We start from the raw sequence: 20,888 nt of genomic DNA, 5'->3' as shown, positions 1-20,888 counted from the left end.
AGTATTTCATAAACATACTTGATCATACTGACATTCTCTAGCTAATCCTACATAACTGAAAATGTTTATCTTAGTCTCACAAATGACAAACTATAAATTTTTTAAGATGTCAAACCATGCAAACAACTGGCTCCAAAAGTTTATCCCCAGGGACATCCATCCATGTCATTTCAATGGCACCAGGGTCACCAGGAGAACAGGGTGTTAGCAGATCATCTACTATCTTGTTGGGATCAGCTCGTGAAGGTCCGCGCACCTGTAATAAATAGTCTGAAATAATTATTTGAACAAATTAACTATGTTAAGATTTAGGCCATTATCAAGAAATCTGAAAATGTACTATTCTGTATTTGTTAAAATGTCTAATTCTAAAAATAAATAGATGAATATACAACAAATGTAGTTTTCTTTGGGTGATGGGATAGATTTTGTTTGGTTTTAGTTTTTTTCTTGATGCTTTCCTCTATTTTGAAATTTCCTCCAATAAATTACTTACATGATCAAAGGATAAAAAGAGTTAAAATTAAAAAAAAGAAAAGAAACATCTGTGGTTAAGAGTTCTCTTCTCCTCTCATGCTTATTAAATGGTCTTAGAGTCCATAAAAGGTTTCCTCAATAATTCTCTTAATTTTTCTCTGTTTTCCAAAACTCGTAAAGTTCTGTGATACTTGAAAGATTAGTGTGAAATCACTGAATATTTCTTTCTCAACAAAAATTCCTTCTTGAAAGTACAAAATTAAATACTAAGTGTAATTTCAGTGCTATTTTGTGATTCATAACTGATTTAAAATGAAATCTTAATTTTTTTTTTTTTTTTAATTTTTTTGTCAGAGAGAGAGCGAACGAGAGTGAGCACAGGCAGATAGAGTGGAAGGCAGAGTCAGAGGGAGAAGCAGGCTCCCCGCGGAGCAAGGAGCCCGATGCGGGACTCGATCCCATGACGCCGGGATCATGACCTGAGCTGAAGGCAGCTGCTTAACCAACTGAGCCACCCAGGCGCCCCAAAATGAAATCTTAATAACACCCAAAAACAGAACCTTTGTGACTCAGAGTCACTTGCAAGTATTTTTTAGATGGCAACAAATCTATACTAAAATTGGGGGTTGCTTTCACATTTAATATTTATTTCACAATGATTAATCTTAAATATTACATCAGGATTAGGGCAGGTACAGAAATATAAACATTTTGGCTTTACTTAAATTACATGTATTTTATTGTCTGTCTTTCTCCACAAAAATTTCAGCTGTGGAAATTTTTGGTTTTGATTGTAGTACTTTCTGACTTGTCTCTAGGCTCCGAGTAATACTTCAGACATTTTATAAATAAATGAACAGGCACTCTGGTTTTTGCTATCAGCCTTAAGAATGGGGAGTGAAGGATGGAGCCACTGGGAGATCTACTGGCTGGTGATGCTAACATTGCTGTGGCTGCTTCACTTTTATCCTCCTAAGAAGGACCTGGCTTCAGGGTCACAGCTGTCCCTGGCAGTCATATGGAGAACTGAATGTAAAGTTCTGGGTAGGAAAGGACTGAGTTCCTAAGAATCCATAGTTTTTAAATGCAAAGAGAATGAAAAAAAAAAAAAAAACCCCAAAAAACAAAAAACCAAAAACACAACAGCTGGGACATAAACAAGACCCTGAGCCTCCTGTATTTCCAGTAACCAAGTGGCTGCAGAAGGAAAAGGCTATTTCCCCAGGCTACTCAAGTATTTTATGAGAACTACTTCATTTCTTCTCTCAATTGTACTTTGAGGCAGTGCTACTGTCTACTGTAGTAATGATAAAAATGAGACTTAAATGGGTAATATAATTTGCTTAAAGAGATATAACAAGTATACTGTGGAGTTGGGGTTCAAATTCAGGTTTTAATTCAAGCTCACAATTTTTAAAAATACTTATTTTATTGTATGTAACTTGGTCATAATATATTAGTCTTCTCATATACTGCTGGATTAAGTTTGCTAATCTTTTTTTTAGGATTTTCACGTCGATCTTCAGAAGTAATACTGGATACTGCTGTTCTGAGCAACAGAGCTGGTCCAAATTACCTACTTCACTAGTACTTAAATATCTTGTATATGCCAAGACCACAGTCTTTTTACAAAATACTGTGTATGCAACTCATTCATGCAGACGAAACAGTGCGTGGGAAGTGAGGCTTCAGATTCTGAAGTACACATGACGTAGGGAAAATATCACAGGTCTGCGCCTATCTGGTTATACCTGGGCAAACCATGTTAGCAGCCAAGTCCTAGTTTAATCATGTTAACATCTAAGTCTCAGATTAATGATCAACAGGTGACCAGAAGCACCTCTTGTAGAGTTTTTGTGAGTACCGAATGAAATAGTGAGTTAAGACTAGAACACAGTGAATATTTAAATATTAGCTATTAGTATTTTTGCTTTGTTAATGAGGTATAACTGCACCAGATTCTGCTCAAGGATATTCTAGTTGTACCAATGGTCACTATATATTTAAAGTTTCTATACTTCTATCAAAATTTTAGTAAGTACTTCAAAAAAATCACTGCATAAAAACTTTTAAAATACATTAAAACTATTAATAATAGCTATTAATAAACTTTGTGGGAGAACCTATTTTCAATGAAATGGAATATTTATTCTATACACCCACTATTTATTATATAAAACAGAAATCTTCCCAAAATTCTTTGAAGACAAATTAATGATGGTCTCCAAACTTGACTTTAAAAATATCTGAAAGGATGGAGCAAAGCTCCTTATCTTTTTGTCAGAGAGAGCGCGCACAGGCAGACAGAGTGGCAGAGAGGCAAGGGAGAAGCAGGCTCCCTGCTGAGCAAGGAGCCCGATGTGGGACTCGATCCCAGGATGCTGGGATCATGACCCGAGCTAAAGGCAGCTGCTTAACCAACTGAGTCACCCAGGCATCCCCTAAAAGCTCCTTACCTTTTTAAAATGAGTGGCTGACTGCACTTTTCGAACAGGCTGCATAAGTGCATCGCGCACAATGATACTTATGTCCGCCCCCGAATAACCATCCGTTTTCTTCCCGAGTTCCCGGAAGTCTGTTTCTGTGAGACTGTTCTGAGTGGTCCCCAGGTGCAGTTTAAACATCGCTGCTCGGGCGTGGGCCTCAGGCAAAGGAATATAAATTCGTTTCTCAAATCTTAAGATGAAAGAAATGTAAAGAATATTACCACATATATTTAATTTCAATGGAAAATTCAGATTTCTCAAGAAGAAACAAGATGCTCAGATATTCTCATTTATACAAAGCTAAGCTGAATAAGTTAAATGGGCCCATATGTGTCAGAGTTAAACATGTATATATTTAGTTAAATAATGGGAAAATATCCAGAACACATTAGCAACTAACAAGTAAATCCAAAATAGCCAGAGAACCAGTCTGGAGTGGTTTAATCTTTCTCACATGATTTGTGGGTTATTTTGGCCACAGTATTCATGTCTAGGTATGTCCCACAAGATTAGCTTCTCATAGAATCATATTCTGAACTGCTGACCCCGGGATTAATATGGTTAATCATGTGAAGTAAGAGAAGACAAAATAATTCCCTAAATTCAAAATGGTAAAGCTACTCAAAAATCTTATCTAATAAACATATGTCTACACAAATGTCTACTTTATTATAGAGGGTAATTCAGAATAAAATAAATACACTTTTTAATTAACATTTTTATTAACAGTAACTTTGCTTGCCTTCTCAGAATTTCAGCATTTGGAAAGGGAGGAAGCAACAAGGGAAAATTTAGATGTGAAAATCTCATTCTTCATGTAACTCTTTAAGGCCTTGAGAATTTTAAATTTCCATTATTTTAGAGATGGGTTTAGAATTAGTCCATTTTTCAAAAATAACCAGCAGATTTCCTTTCTTAATACTGGATGGTAACCCTGCAAACTATCAAGTGAGTGGCACAAAAGTGGCAAGAACTGGTGCTAATTTTTACCACGCAAAATTCAATGAATGAAACAGGGAATGGTGTGCATGAAAAGTAACAAGTCTATATGCCTTTCCTTTAGATCAAGTTCAATATGTAATTTAAAAATCAGACATAAATTTTTTAACAAAAGTATATCCTGGCTTTAAATTATATGACTGTCATTTTGCTAAAATTTTATATGAAAGTCTTCCATTGAAATATCAAGCTACATTTGTACATTTCTGAAGCATCAGTGCCTTATACTAAGCTTATTAGAATTAGGTAATATATTTTCCAATGTGAAAGATTCCATATATGAAAATCTATTATCATTAATATAGCAAGCAAGCAAACAAATGCCTGCCTCTCTTCCCCCAGCGCAGAGGGGCAACAGGGTTATGGTACATCAAAAAAAATTCTGGAAAAAAAAAATTTTTTTTCTGAAAACCTGCCAGAATGCCTCTTCACTGGACAAAAAGGGAACTGTTACTGATTTGTTACACCTGCAGTGAGAAATAAGATCTTCACTGTATCATCATACCTTCTTCTAATGGCAGAATCCAGAACCCACGGTATATTTGTAGCTCCCAGAACCAAAATTCCATCATTGTCTACACCAACGCCTGCATCAAAATACGTAATATTTTAAGGAATTTGTCACTTTAATGTTCTTTTCAACCTCGTCTATGTGTTAAGAATGTGGTGTTTTGGGGCACCTGGGTAGCTTAGTCTTTAAGCATCTGCCTTCGGCTCAGGTCGTGATCCCAGGGTACTGGGATCGAGCCCCGCATTGGGTTCCCTTCTCATTGGGAAGCCTGCTTCTTCCTCTCCCACTTCCCCCATTTGCATTCCCTCTCTCTGTGACAAATAAATAACATCTTAAAAAAAAAAAAAAAGAATGTGGTGTTTAATGTTAAAGTGCCTCATCCTAAGAGTCTCTGAAAAAAAATGTATTTAATCAAATGTCACATTATTCAAATATGAAGCAAATACTGCCAAGAATCAAATCTGCTAGACTGTGGACAAATACTATTCATATTCTTCTCAAAAGATTTCATTTGAAGTCTACACATTCCTTTTGCTGATACTGTTCCTGGTAGGTTAGAAGTGAATATGCGAATCTTCTTACAGTTTTTGCCTGAGTCCAGATCCTACAGATGATTGCAAGGGGGCGCATACTGTGTGCATGTGCAGGACAATCAGAATGAAACACGGCACAATGAAAACAGTCTGCTAAAATGGAGAAATTCATCTTGAAGTTTTTTGATTATTATGATCATAGCAGTTATACAATAAATAGAAACTAAAAAGAAGTCAGTATCCCTACCTTGCATTTGAACTAGGAACTCCGTCTTAATTCTACGGGCGGCTTCGCTTTCATTTTCACTTCTTGAGCCGCACAGGGAATCAATTTCATCAATGAAGATAATGGAAGGTTTGTTCTCTCTAGCAAGTTGGAATAAGTTCTTAACTAGCCTAAAAATAAGTAAGAGTTCTCAGTTTCTTAAAAAAATGGTAAATGACACATGACTTAATGAAAAAAAACTGAAACAGAATATATATATATAATATTATATGAACTCTAAAGTCCAATCGTGTTTTGGTCCAGAAAATAAGAATGTTTCAGTTGGATAATTCAGTTTATGATTTACTAAACCACAATATATGTAACTGTGCATATGTTATCTTTTCCCTATGAAATGAATTTCAAACAGACTGATTTGACAGAGAAATGAATACTTATACTATGTCACTTCTCTGAATATCTATGAATGGTGTAAGAAGCCTATTATTTTACAAACTGATATAATGATTACCAGGCAAAGAGAAACTAAATAATAATAATAATAAAAATAAAAAATCAACGTACTACTTACTTTTCACTTTCACCTAGCCACTTAGAGACAAGGTCAGAGGAAGATATTGAAAAAAATGTTGAGTTGTTTGCTTCTGTTGCTACAGCTTTGGCTAAATAGGACTTTCCTGTTCCAGGTGGCCCAAATAACAGAATTCCCCTCCAAGGTGTTCTCTTGCCTAAAATTTGCATTAGAAAAATAACATGAGAATCTCAAGACTGTTAATTTCTGTTACTGGAGATATCAACCATACTGAAGTACTGTGAAGAGGTTTTTGCTCTACAGCTATCAGAATAAAAAAAATTTTTTTAAATAAATCAAACTAAGGTAAGTATATCTTAAAAGTATCTTATTTTGTTTTTTCTAGCGAATACTTTGTCAAATGTGTTTACAGATATAATCCTTCTAAAAGGAAGCTTATTTACTTCACTCATTCGTTCAACCAGTATGTACTGAAACCGCAATGTAGAGACCAAGAGCTATGAACATGAAAAATCTCTGCCTTTCATGGGCTTACAGTCTAGTAAGGACAGAACTGTTCAGTTAAAAGGCACGCCCTGGGGGCACCTGGGTGGCTCAGTGGGTTAAGCCTCTGCCTTTGGCTCAGGTCATGATCTCAGGGTCCTGGGATTGAGCCCTGAGTCGGGCTCTCTGCTCAGGGGAGAGCCTGCTTCCCCCCCCTCTCTCTGCCTACTTGTGATCTCTCTCTCTGTCAAATAAATAAATCTTAAAAAAAAAAAAAAAAAAAAAGGCATGCCCTGATTGTCTGTGGTGTGCAATATTCAATTATCAGAATATTGGAGGATAAACTACGATCCACAGGGTAAGGGCAGCTGGAAGCGTTTTCTTTTACATATTTCTATTTCTTATAAATATTTATGATTCTTTAATATTAAGAATATTAAATATTCCTTTAAATATTTTGGAGGAATGAAATTAACACAGTCTGGCTGATCCCTCGCAAAGCTCTATCCAATTCCTGATTCCACAAGGAAGCACAGTTTACTATTACGGAGAGTATATCCTTATTCAGGTGGTTGGGTAATGAGGAGGAGACCCCCTGAAATCCTAGTTTTGCCAAAATATAACAAGTGAACAAATCAACTCTTCATTTCCATTTTCCTAATAAAAAGTCCTAATGCTGCCTAAAATAAAACAGGCTGAGTTTTATTTGACAAAAAAATATCAAATATACATTTAAAAAATTTCTAGGTTCAAACCGTGGATGGGTACATGGTATCTATATAAGAACATGTAGAATACTAATGGCAAAACTAAATACTGTTTTATTTACTTTTATGAAAGCCTCAACTTTGCCTTTAACTCTATCTTCCTATTTAAAATGTATGCACTGTAAGTCATGTTCCCTTAAATGCGCTGTATACGACCGGTAGCATAGGAAGTGCTTTTCAGGTAGAATACAAATACTTTTTATTTAAGTAATTTTTAATATAGAAAAATACAAATTTTTCTCTTTAAAGTAGATGCAAAGCAATCTTTTAAAATAAGTTACTATGGAAAAATAAGAAACATGATTTATAAGTTCAAATATAGGGAAAACGATCTACAGTGTTAGGAGTCAAGAGTGTGAACACCTTTGCAAGGAAAGATCTGACAGAGGGACTTGTGGGTTACTGGTATCATTTCTTATCTGCATGATGATGATTACAGAGATGTACTTATTTTCTGATAATTTATGAAGCTGAACACTTTAAGCTTCTTACTGGTCTCTGTATATTTTTGCTACACTTTAATAAAAATTTGCTTTAAAAGTGATTTAAAGAAAAATATTAAAAAAATAATGGTACACATATATGGAAATAATCACAAGACACATAAATGACTTGTTTTTGGAAAACACTGGCCTAACTAATATAAAATGAGCTCACCCATACTTTTGTGCCTTTACAGGATCATGATGTCAATTTTTACACTGTTAATTTCGTATTTCTGAAGTTAGGTTTTAAGTCATACCTTGCTTGGTGAACACCCAGGGGCCCAGAGGGTCTTTGCTTGTCACTCCCCTATACGACATCACTTCCTGGACCTGTTCAGTTTGAGGCCAACACCACAGATTTGCTCTCTACATAAACCAGCTTGTTTCTGAAAGGGACACCCTGTTTCAGTTACGCGGTGGGTACAGCCACATCAGCAGCCTATCAGTCACAAAAAGGATAACATGAAGGAATGGTTCAGTCCAGACATCACGTGCTGCTGGAGCTGTAACCTCAACTATACCCAGACAGTTGGGTTAGCAATATTGTCCTCACAGTGAGAATGAGCTGTCCCTGGAGGATGGGCACTTCATCCAAAAATGTTAAATATTTCTTGCTCCACTTTTTAAGAAATGGGAAAAACTCTTATATGACTAGAACATGGCCACTGTAAAAACTTCAGATGAAAGTTCAAGGAGAAAGTAAAAATCACCCATCATCTTATCTCTTAGGCACAACACTAGGATTTTTATGTTAATTTGTTGACATTTACTTCTCAGTGCACACATCTATTTAACAAATGTAGAATCATACTATACGTATTTATAGCTTGTGTTTTCATTTTTATATATATGTGGACATCTTTCATGTCAATTATAACACAGATCTAAATTTCTTAATAGACATGTACCCTTTATTTGAATGCGAGCAAAGCATTCCGCTGCATTTCGGTGAGTCACCCTTTGCTGTACTGGCTGACATTGGGGTTTTTTGAAATATGTGTATGAAATAAGTACCTTGGTGTAGAGGTGTATCACTACTTTATTTAAGGTGCTAACTTAACATGAGACAAAAATTCACTATGCTCTACTACCTCAGCCATCAATGTATTTTTGAGACAATTATCAACAAACCCATTTAAGTCATCTCACCTGTAAAAAGATGAGGGAATTTAATAGGCAGTATCACAGCCTCTTTAAGTGCCTCTTTGGCTCCTTCGAGACCAGCAACATCACTCCATTTCACATTTGGTCGCTCTATAACAATGGCACCTACAAGACAAGTATGTCATCTTTAAATTAAGAAGACTATTCCATCACATGTAGAAGACAACATAAAATAATGACATTCAAGAAATATAGTACAAAAATGTCTGAAAAAGTTTTATCTATTAAAAACCTTCTTGAAATCATGTGATTAGGAAGCAGTCGTTGGGGGTGAGTGAGCAGTTGTCAGAAAGCGGGGCTGGGTGATGGGCTAACTTAGGGCAGGTCACTTAACTCTTGTATTTCTGCTTCCTCACTATGAAATGGAAAGAATACTGTCTGCCCAAACTACTTAAGACAGGTTAGTGGAGGGATCAAATGCCCTAATGAATATTAGAGTGTTTGGAAAAGCACCAAACATCACACCAAGTGGTTACAATGTGTGAAAGCACTGATTCTGAAATACCGAAAGTAACTATTCAATGGGGGCTGACCTACTACTACTTCTTTTTTAACAAAAATACCCAGTGATCTAATGCTCTCCTTAAGCACCAAAAGGAAAAGATACCTAAAGAACTTTAACCAGTGACAGACACACAGACGGGCAGATGGATGGAAAGATAAACCGTAGGGAGGAATGGAGGGAGGGGATGGCGGAGGAGACAGGGACAGTGGGACAGTGAGCTCCGATCTGCACTACTTCCCTGAGATTTGCCAAATTTTCTTTTGGGCCTCTAAACGGACCTACTTGAAAGTTTTGTACATTTAAAAGGTTATCTAAGTGATTTAGTTTTTCAATATAATATATTCAGAAGCAACAGAAATTGTCACAGTGAGTCCATAAAAGGTTTCTTCTAATACAGCTTATTGGCAAAAGTTTTGAATCCTCTCTTAACAAAAGCTTTCCCAAAAGCTGGTTCTAAGGTGATGTGTAATTGTTTTAAGTATATCAAAACATCACCACCTACACAATTCACTGATTACTGATGAAACTAGTTTTGTGGGTATTTCTTCTTGCTACGAAAGATCATTTATTATTATAAGAGTAATTATATTATACAACATAGTTAAATTATGAAAACCTTTAGCTATAGATTAAAATTAAATGAAATCCCTGCCTGGCTCAGACAGAGGAGCATATGACTCTTGACCTCAGGGTTGTAATTCTGAGCCTCACATTGGGTGTAGAGATTACTTAAAAAAATAAAGTATTAAAAAAAATGAAATGAAACCATAAAAACTTCCTGCATTCTAAAAGTTCACATTAAGTATAAATTAAAGCGAATTCACTTTTTCACTTTTTCTTTTCTATGTTCCATTCAGTTTAGTAACCTTACATGAGGAAATATTTACATCACCCAATAGGATTTTGTAATGGTTAAAAAAGTCAATTTACTTTCTCTATAAGCAGCATCTGGTCAACTAAAGTTTTATCTAAGTATGAATTTTCCAAATATGCTAAAACTTATCTTCACATTTAACTAATACTTTTCAAAGTTTAAAGGTCACTTTGATCTGTTTACTGACAAAAGATTATTTAGATATAAGTAATATTAATAAAAGTAGTACTTAGGGGCGCCTGGGTGGCTCAGTGGGTTAAAGCCTTTGCCTTGAGCTCGGGTCATGATCCCAGGGTCCTAGGATAGAGCCCCACATCGGGTTCTCTGCTCAGCGGAGAACCTGCTTCCCGCCCCTCCCACCCCGACTGCCTCTCTGCCTACTTGTGATCTCTGCCAAATAAATAAATAAATCGTTAAAAAAAAGTAGTAATTTAAAAAAGGGAGAGCGATTATTAGGAGTAAAGGCTATATGATTTGTTTCCAATTAAATAAATTTAACCAGTCTTTGATTAAATCTCAACAAAGTCACTGAGCATCAACAGTTAAGAGAAAATTCAAATCATGTATTCTTTAATAATCAAATACTACACTTAAAGTCATAATTCAAAACAGAAGTAAAAGATTTAAAATGCTTTCAGATAAAAAGAGGAAAGATCCAAAAGAGGATATTATACAGTGAAATCCATGAGCAAACTATAAAATGAAAAGATGAAAAAAGGACTCTGAGATATGAAAGGCTAGGAGTCCTTTCATACTCTACCCTGAAATTCCAAATGAACTTCCTCATTTAAATATTTTCAGCCTTTGTATTTTTGTATATCTCTGGTCTCATCATTACTGATTTAAAGAAAAATTCCCTATTAAAAGCTGGCTGGTATCTTTTCCAAAACTAAAGACTCACTCCAGTTTTTACTCTGCAGGGGAGAGAGGGAAACAAAACCAAAGGGGCAGAAAAAAACACCTTTGCCTTACAATCAAAATAAGGCCACTTGGCACAGACCACTGGGTCGCCCAGCAAAACTCACTGAGTACGAAGCGTGCACCCACACTGCTGCAGGCCATGGCGGTGTGGCAGCAGAAACTCAGCTTTTCCTTCTGGATTTTATTCACCTTTGAAGTTCTCGTTTCTAAATTATCCTTACTAACTGTAGTACTTTCAAGACATTAACCTTATAGTATTCTCCTATATATCCCAATGGAGCTGGTAAAACCAATAATAGAATAATAATAATAGTTAGTACAGCAAGATTAAAGGACTGGCCAAGCTAGGTATATTCACCATTCACTAACCCAGGCTGTGCTTCTATAACAGAAATCCTTCCCAGTTATGCATTCTATTTGGCAAGATTCAAATTAACAAAATATTTAAAATTCAACCCCTAAAGTCATCAGTTAACGTATCAAAAAAAAAATTAAACCTCAGTACACAGCCAGCAATTAAACAGGTGCTGTTGCAGATACAAACAGCTACCACCGTTGACTGAGGCCCTAAAATTTGTAGGATCTAACATTGGCAGTTTTTATACTGTCATAATTTTCTAACTGCCCAGAAAAGAAGGTATCAGTGATTCCCATTTTAGAGCTGGGGTCTTCTATTCTGAGAGGCTCGGGAATCGGCTCAACATCAGACAGCTTTTCTGCAGCAGGCCCTAGAGGGACTCCAGGTCAGAATGGAACCAAAATCCATGTCTCTCATCATGCCACTATCCTACAAGCACAGAATGAAAGGGTTTTAGAGGCATGGGAGGTAAAAACAGAAAGCTGGAAGAGATAAATGTAAGTTGCAACACTGAAACAGGATAAAATACAGATGAGAAAAGTCTGAGAACATGAAGTAAACCATCAGTGCAGCTTCAGCGAAAGCAATAAAAACCAAGTATGAGCCCCAATTCATTCTGTTCCCCTGACAATTTGGAAATTTTAGAACTGTCAGATTTTATAATGTGCTAGTAGTGTAAATGCTACCTTCTCTTAAAGGGGGCAAATAAGACAAAATGAAAAAAGAGGAAGTTGACTGACAGGTTTTTTAAGGCACATATAAAGCTGAACAGTATTTTTACTACATGGGAAAAACCAACCTAATAGAGACCCTACAGAGCAAATCCTATGAAAATGGACAAACGAAGTCAGCATGTGACCACTGGGAACCAAAGCCAGTTCTTGAACCTCATTTGAATACAGGGGGAAGAAAACAATTCAAGTAACAATTCACTATGAGGTTTTTTTAAAAAAAATAAGATAGTAAATTTAAAAAATGAAATCTAAAGCAACCTTGAAGTTGATTCTGTAGTTTCTTTTTTTCAGGATCATCAGATTCTCCTTCCCCATCACTGTCATTCCTAATAAAAAGAATTTAATATATTCAAATGATCACTCATTGCTATCAAAATAAGGCAAAAATGAAGGAAAAATTAATCTGAAATATTTGTGACTTAAGTGACAAAATAAGACATTCACATTAAAAGTTATGCTTTTTAAAAAAATTACTTTTAAGAGTATATTAAGCAGGCACATTATCCATCAGTATGGAATCATGAACAGGAAAGGGGCAAAAAGACCAGAATGAAGTCAGGAACCAGCTCCAAATTCCCATGACATACCTATGTATGTACAAATTCATAAACGCATGCCCCCACACTGCATTCCACAGAAGACTTAAGATGAATTACAGGAGAGCTGTGAACAACATGAAAACACCAAACTGGGCAAACTACGTATCAGAACAAGAAGCCATAACCAGGACAGAAAAACCCAGAATCTTAATTATTTAAGGTATGAAGGTCTATAATCCTTAGTCTGGGGGTTCCAAAGAACAGTTGAAGCTATCAATGAAAATAAACTGAGACCAAAAGACGAGTTTATCAACCCAGATATTTCATATCTGAGAATTTTTTCTGAAAAATTAATTTAGAAGAAGTTCAAAGATTTGACTACAAGGATAATCATGTCCCCACCGTTCCCAAAAGGGAAAAAACTAGAAATAAGGTATGTTCAGTTATGGAATGTAGCATATGACAGACTACATTGCAATCTTAAAACTAATGTTGTAGAAATAGTTTACTGAGCTGTTTATAACACAACCTTGAATGAAAAGGTGATAAAGCAAAAAATATGGCACTACACCATTTTTTACATATAACACATAAAGGGAGATTTAAAAGCTTGATAGAATTTTTCCCCAAAATGGGACTGGCTTATTCATCACAGAATGGCAGGGTGATGGGTTAGGTAGAGACTGCCCACTGATTGACCTGACATCCACTCCAACCTTGTTCTACCATGCTTTCTTCTACAATACTTCTAAGTACTTCTAAAAAGTTGCCCTTTCTGGGCTTCCTTGCGCTAGGGCTCCCCATGAGACCAAACCAAGAAGGTGGAGGCAAGCAACTGAGGTGGCAGCTGCATGCAAAGAGATCCTACCTTTGAGCGAAAGCCCTGGCCTGCTGAGAGAGCTGTGGCAGAGGTCCTGTGGTCCCTGCCAGGCATCAGAAGCCTCAACAGGGGCACTGGCAGCAGTGGGATCCCTACTGGAACAACCCTGGCAGAAGTGGGCATTTCTCCTAACAACATGGAACCCACGCTTGAGTCCCTGCCCCCACCCCGAATCTGTAAGGTCAATACTCTTTACTAATTTCCTTTTTGCTTAGCCAAGGTGGGTACTGCTAGTCAATACAGAATTGGTATCCCCCTGCTAGGTAGCCACCTCAAAAGTGGAAACTACAGGGTCTTCAAGCAAGACCAGAAAGCCTCAACTCACAGAGAGAAGAGGACATTTCTGCTGGCAAGGGAGTCTTAGGAAGAGTCGGGGGTTCCAGGCACTCGAGGTTTACGAAACTTTTCCCAATAGTTTCATTTTAATTTTGGAGACCCAGTCTTCCATTAAATAGCTCAACCTTCATATAAGAAACCCTAAAGTTGACTCTACGTTGAAATTCAACAATCCGTTAAGATCAGCTAGGGCCTGATTTTTGCTATGTCAATGCTGTAGGTACAGAAGATAAAAATATTGTTTGGTGTCACAGGAACTTCCTAGTTCCCTAACATGTCTTGAACAGAGAATATAAAATCTTGAGCTTGTAATTCATTTCAAACTCTCACATGTAGTCAACTGTAGTTCTTCCCACTCCTATGTCCTTCAAAATGGCCTCTGGAACACCGAACACTGCCTTCAAAAGACACTCCATTCCCTGTGACCACAGAGGGTTGTCTAAGTGCCTTGTGCCATGCATCCCAGGAAGTAGGAGTATCACAACCTCTAACGTGAACCAGACCCTCCTGCCTTCAAACCCAACCAGGCCAGATAACCCCACCCCAGAGTCTCATTCTTTAGATGTCAGAGACTATGTTACCATAAAACTATTTACAAAAAGAAGCAGCAGGTCAGATTTGGCCTATAAGTCATGGATTGCCAACACCTCGTTTAAACAAAAGAAACTGATTTCACAAATTAAATATAATTTTTTCTTTTAATTAGATATAAAATATAACACTCTAAAATACATACCCCTTCTCGTCAGCTGGACTCGGCTGTCCCTCTTTCACTGGTTTCTGTGGATTTTTCTCTTTCTTTTTCAGGTACTCCTTTAGTTTTTCTGCTCTATCGAGATATTCTGTACACTTTGCCCTGATACTCTGCTTGGCTTTATCGCCCTGCGCTTCATCTATTAGAGGGAAATAAGAGAGATTTTTCTATTAGTATTCTAGATTTAAACAGAAAGGTTTAAACTTAGACACAATTTTGAGACAAGAACAATGTAGTTTGTGGGAGGGAGGAAGAGTATCTCGAGCTCAACATAACCAACACTCATCGACTCTTCTCTGCTTCCTCCAGTATAGCTTGGGGCCAACAGTGGATCTCAGTCAGAAAAGAGATCTGAGCAAGACACTAGGATAGTTTAAGTTAATGCTAAATAATAAGAAGAAATTATTTAATATTCTGACGGTTTTAATCTTCCCATTACATTTTGTGCAGATAGTTGAGAGCTGCTTATCTCATACAAAATGAATGATAAGACAAACAGAAGTAATATTAACCATTTTCATTAATGTCTACACAAACTATTTTATAGCCAAAAAAAATGATAGGAATCCCATAAAGTACATGTACCACTAATACCGTAATTGGACTATATAAAGACCTCTGTGAGAGCCATTTCAAAAGCAGACTTCAGCAGGCTGTGCAGTGCATGGGACTAGACCCACATACCTTATGTTATGATTCATTCTCAGTTTCACTTTTATTTGACACAAAAACCTCAAAATGAAATGGAGAAGCTCAAAAGAAAATTCTAAATTATCCAAATGCTAAAACTGTTATTTATAAATAACTATAAGAAAGACACTTTTTAAATGCTCAGCATTAGGTTTAAGATCAACGAAGGCAGTGTTTTTTTACCCCTTTTCTTCTCATTGCTGTATCCCAGTGCCTATGATACCAGGCATATAGGAAATATGCAATACATACTTAAAAGATATATGAATAAAATGTCTCCCAACATATCTTTTTTAAAGGTACTTAAGAGCATGTTCAGAGATACTTAGAAAATGTGAGGTTCATACATAATCGGAGTATATTACCAATAAAAAAAAATATAAATAAATAAATAAAACTATTTGCATTGACTGTGGTATTTTAACATGTTTAGGTATATAAAGTAACAGTAACTATGATAACTGTGCACATTTTTTTGCTGAATATTTAAAAATTATTAACAAGCTATGGGCATTTTTTTGCAAATGGATAGTTTACAATTTTCTAGCATTGTATTTCAATTTTTATAAATAAAATATAATAATCTTTGCCTTTAACATTTTGAAATAAAAAGCAAACTATGACCTTACATTTAACTACATGAAGAAAATACTGAACGGCATGTTGGTAGAGTTGAAGCGCTTCCTCATAGTTCCCGGCTTTGTCTTCCTGAGCTGCTTTGCCAGCAAGATCTATTGCTTTCTGTTTGAAGTGAGGCAAAATCATACCATCAAAATCACAAAACTTTGAAGTAAATAAGCATACTGTAAGTTTTTTTTTTTAATAAAAGAAACTTTAAAACAAACCAATCTATTTTCCCTACTCTCAACTGCATGTTATTATAAATAGTAATCATTTATAAAATGTAAACTACATTTATTATATGGGTAAATGCTACCTGATTTCTACTTTTTTCCCCCCAGGAATCTTTATTTTTCTTTAAGATTTTATTTATTTATTTGACAGAGAGAGAGAGAGATAGGCAGCGACAGAGGGAACACAAGCAGAGGGAGTGGGAGGGCAAGAAGCAGGCTTCCCATGGAGCAGGAAGCCCAATGTGGGGCTCGATCCCAGCACCCTGGGATCATGACCTGAGCCGAAGGCAGCTGCTTAAAGCGACCCAAGCACCCCTGATGTCTACTTCATCCAGTACCAATCACTAAGATTCTCACATAATTTTCATTCAACATAAGTTAAGCTTAGAGCTAGTAAGGAATAACTGGATGTATGAAAATTCATGTTAAAATCATTCAGGGAAATTCTCAAAACTCCAGTGCTGTTACAGATAACATACGTAACAATTAGTAAAATATAAATGGTAAAAAACCCCTTCAGAAGCAATGAGGCAATGAAATAGCAAGAATCTGGAATACCCAATCTTTTAATCCAGTAATTATCTAAAAGGTTTACTGAACTAAGATAGTAACAAGAGGGGTCTTTTAAAACAACAAAACAGCGGCACCTGGGTGGCTCAGTGGGTTAAGCCACTGCCTTCGGCTCAGGTCATGATCTCAGGGTCCTGGGATCGAGTCCCGCATCAGGCTCTCTGCTCAGCAGGGGGCCTGCTTCCTCCTCTCTCTCTCTCTGCCTGCCTCTCTGCCTACTTGTGATCTCTCTCTGTCAAATAAATAAATAAAATCTTTAAAAAACAAAAACAAAAACATAACAAAACATGAAAACTGGAATTTTAAGCAGCAAAAGACACCACACAATAAGTTATTACAGGATCATTAAAACAGTATTTTAAAAACATTCACAGTAATATAGAAAATATGTTTATAATAGAATTTTTTAAAAAGGCACAACACAATTTTTGTAGGTAGCATGAGTTCTACTATTTGAAACAGCAAAAACAAAAATAACACCGGAAAATGATGGAAAGACAATTTAACAGAGGCTATCTTTGATAAGACTCAACTTTTTCTTTTTCTACCTTTTCACACCTATAAAGATGCCTATAATGAACATGAGCTTTTGTAGAATCAAAAACCCCCCAAAAAACCAAAACCAAAAACCTTCTAAAATAGATCCACACCAATATGCAAAAGCAAGTTAATGGTAGAAGAAACAGTGCTGGAGCAATTAGACATCTATAAGAAAAAAAAAAAAAAGACACAGAAGAGAATCCTTTAAAAAAAAAAAAAAAAAAAGCAGGCTCCACACCCAGCATGGCACCTGACATGGGGCTTGAACTCACAACCCTGAGATCAAGACCTGAGCTGAAACCAAGACTCAGACCTAACCTGACTCAGGTACCCAGGTGCCCAGAGACAGAATCTTGACCTAAACTACTCTGTATAAAAATCAATTCACTATATTTTTCACCCAAAACTAGTATTACATTGTATGTTAACTAACTGGAATTTAAATAAGAACTTCTTAAAAAATCAAGTATGCTTTTAAAAGCAGAGAATTTTCTCTGGTTGAAAGTAGAAGATAAGAGGCGGAAGGAAAGGTCAGAAAGAACAGAAGCAGGATGAAAATTCAACAAACCACAAAGGATGGAAGAAGAAAGTGGCAATGGGTCAGAGTATGCAGGTAACTTCTTTAAGGGGAGAATCACCCTCAGCTGACAACAGAGAAAAAGAATCTCAGTTTGACAAACACATGAAACTGAAATCTGCCAACAACCTGTGTTTAGAAGCAGACACATCCGTCCCTAGAGCCTTCAGAAACAAACAAATAAGCAAAAATGCAGCCCTGCAGACACCTTGATGTCAGCCTGGTAAAACTCTGAGCTAGAACACAGCTGAGCTATGCTGTACCTGGACTTCTAGCATATTTAATTTTGGGGAAAAAAAATTAACTCATAAAGGATAATGGACTTAAATATAAAATGTGGGACTATAAAATCTTTAGGAAAAAAACAAAATTTTTACCATTGAGGGCCAGGCAAAGGGTTCTTAGACTACATACCGAAAAGCACAATATATATATAAGTAAGAACAATATGGTATTGGCATAAAAACAGACCCATATATCAATGGAACAGAACAGAAAGCTCAGAAATAAACCCACACACATATGTGGTCAATTAATTTACCAAACAAGAGCCAAGGATATCCAAAAAGAAAAGGACAGTTTCTTCAGTAAATGGTGTGATGACGGGCTGGTGCAGTTGGTCGGGGTGTCTGACTCTTGCTTTTGTCTTGGGTTTTGACCTCAGGGTCATGGGATTGGGCCCTAAGATGTGCCCTGTGCTCCACGAAGAGTCTGCCTGGGATTCTCTCTTTCTCTCTCTCTCTCTCTCCCGCTGCCCCTCCTGCTTGTGCTCTCTCTCTCCAAAGTAAATAAGTAAATCTTTAAAAAGATATGGTGTTGGGAAAAGTGGACAGCAATATGCAAAAGAATGAAAGTGGACTGCTGTCTTACACCATCCATGAAAATGAACTCAGAATGGATGAAAGATGGGAACTTAAGACCCGAAACCATAAAAATCCCTAAAGAAAATATAGGCAAGTCAGTCTGGACTCTGGTCTTGGTGATGATTTTTTGGATTTGATAAATGAAAGCAAAGGCAATAAAAGCAAAAATAAACAGGTGTGATCACATCAAACCAAAAAGCTTCTGCACAGCAAAGGAAACCATCAACAAAATGAAAAGGTGACCTACTGAATGGTAGAAAATATTTGCAAATCGTGTATCTGCTAAAGGGTTAATATCCAAAATATACAAAGAACTCATATAACTCAACAGCAAAAGAACCAAGCAACCCAATTAAAAAAAAAGGGTAGAAGATCTGAACAGATATTTTTCCGAAGAGGTAACAGATGCCCAACAGGTATATGATACGGCATTCAACATGACTAATCATCAGGAAATGCAAATCAGAACTATAATGAGCTATCAATACACAACTGTCAGAATGGCTATTGTCAATAAAACAAAAAACAGCAAGTGTTGGTGAGGACGGGAAGAAAAGGGAACGCTTGTTCACTATTGCCGAGACTGTAATTGGTGCAGCCACTACAGAAAACACTATGGATGTTCCTCAAAAAATTAAAAATGGAACTACCATATGATTCAGCAATTTCACCCGCGTATTACCCAGAGAAAATGAAAACACGAACCCAAAAAGATATATGCACTCCAAAGTTCACTGCAGCATTATTTAAAATAGCCGAGATATGGAAAGAACCTATATGTTCACAGAATGTAAGTATGGAATATATATATACATATATATACACACACACACACACACACACACACACACACACAAAAGAATATTATTCAACCATAAAAAGGGGAAATCTTGGCAGTGTGACAATAAGAATAGACTTGAGGGCATTACAGTAAATGAAATAAGTCAGAGAAAGATAAATACCATATGCTCTCACTTACGTGTGAAATCTAAACAAAAAATCCACAAACATAAAACCCCAAGCTCACAGAAACAGAGAACAGACTGGTAGTTTAAAGTTGTGGAGAAAAGTGAAATAGTTGAAGGGAGTCGCAGGATACAAACTTCTCATTATAAAATAAGTAAGTCATAAGGATGTAATAGATAGTATGGTGATTACCATTAATAATACTGCATTGCATACTAAAAAGTTATTAAGGGATTAAGTCTTAAAAGTTCTCATCAAAAGGGAGCCATTTTTGTAACAAAGAAAGGTAAGAGACGTTAATTAACAGACTTATTATAGTGATTATCTCACAATATATACAAATAATGAATCATATTGTACACCTGAAAGAAATGTCATATGTCAACCATACTTCAAAAAAAAAACCACAGAAATTAAAGAAAAATGATAAATTGGACCTTATCAAATCAAAAAACTTTTGGTCTGGAAAAAAATTCTGTTAAAAGGATGAAAAAGAAAAGCTAGAGATTGGGGGAAATATTTGCAAACTACATATTTCAGAAAGGAAGACTACTATTTAGAACACAGGAAGAACTCCCAAAACTCAACAGAATTCAAGTAGGAAATCAGCTGAAGATAAGAACAGACCTTCCATCAAAGAGGTAATACTGATGGCAAATTAGCACATGAAAAGACGTTTACAATCATTAGCCACTAGAGAAAGGCAAATTAAAACCGCTATGAGACATCTCAAAACATCAGCATGGCAAAAATTAAAAAAAAAAAATAGTGACAAGAATACCAAATGGTGGTAAGGATACAGAGAACCGATCACTTACACATTGCTGGTAGGATGTAAAATGGTACAGCCACTCTGGGAACTGGTTTGTTGTTTACACATGTAAACATGCAGCTACCATACAACCAGCATCTATACTCTTGGGTATTTATCCCAGAGAAATGAAAACTTGTGTTCACACAAAACTTTATACATGAACATTCCAGATGTCCTTCAAGCACAGAGCGGTTAAACTCTGATGCACCCACAGCATGGAGTACTACTCAGCAATGAAAAGGAATGACCTTGATCCAAAGGACATGAATAACTCTTGAGAGACTTTTGCTAAGTGAAAAGAAGAAATTCCAAAAGGTTACATATTCTACGAGTCTATTTCTACAACCTTCTCAGAATGACAAAACTAGAGATGGAGGGCATATTAGTATGTCAGGAAACAGGAATGCAGGACAGGGGAAGAGAAAGAATGGTGATTATGGTTCTAAAACA

The 20,888-nt window shown here is 36.3% G+C and overlaps 1 protein-coding gene across 3 annotated transcripts in view; it reads right to left on the bottom strand.

The window, feature by feature from the left end:
• The window catches only part of VPS4B (vacuolar protein sorting 4 homolog B), a 33,225-nt gene that overhangs the window by 5,970 nt on the left and 6,367 nt on the right, over window positions 1–20,888 (bottom strand). For all 3 annotated transcript variants that reach the window (XR_009346109.1, XM_059140584.1, XM_059140583.1), the window contains exons 2-10: window positions 15,884–15,995; window positions 14,547–14,703; window positions 12,314–12,381; window positions 8,649–8,768; window positions 5,804–5,960; window positions 5,254–5,402; window positions 4,468–4,549; window positions 2,934–3,153; window positions 116–256 (exon numbers count right to left, since the gene is read on the bottom strand). Coding sequence is in view for 2 of the 3 variants with exons in the window: in XM_059140584.1 (XP_058996567.1) it covers window positions 116–256; window positions 2,934–3,153; window positions 4,468–4,549; window positions 5,254–5,402; window positions 5,804–5,960; window positions 8,649–8,768; window positions 12,314–12,381; window positions 14,547–14,703; window positions 15,884–15,995 (1,206 nt within the window). In the remaining variant the exon portion in view is untranslated. The remainder of the gene's footprint in view (window positions 1–115; window positions 257–2,933; window positions 3,154–4,467; window positions 4,550–5,253; window positions 5,403–5,803; window positions 5,961–8,648; window positions 8,769–12,313; window positions 12,382–14,546; window positions 14,704–15,883; window positions 15,996–20,888) is intronic.

This window comes from Mustela lutreola, chromosome 11 (genome assembly GCF_030435805.1).
Source record: "Mustela lutreola isolate mMusLut2 chromosome 11, mMusLut2.pri, whole genome shotgun sequence".
In the NCBI taxonomy this organism is placed as follows: Eukaryota; Metazoa; Chordata; class Mammalia; order Carnivora; family Mustelidae; genus Mustela; species Mustela lutreola.
The sequence above is the reverse complement of the archived record's forward strand: the minus strand, read 5'-3'. Positions and strand labels throughout refer to the sequence as shown.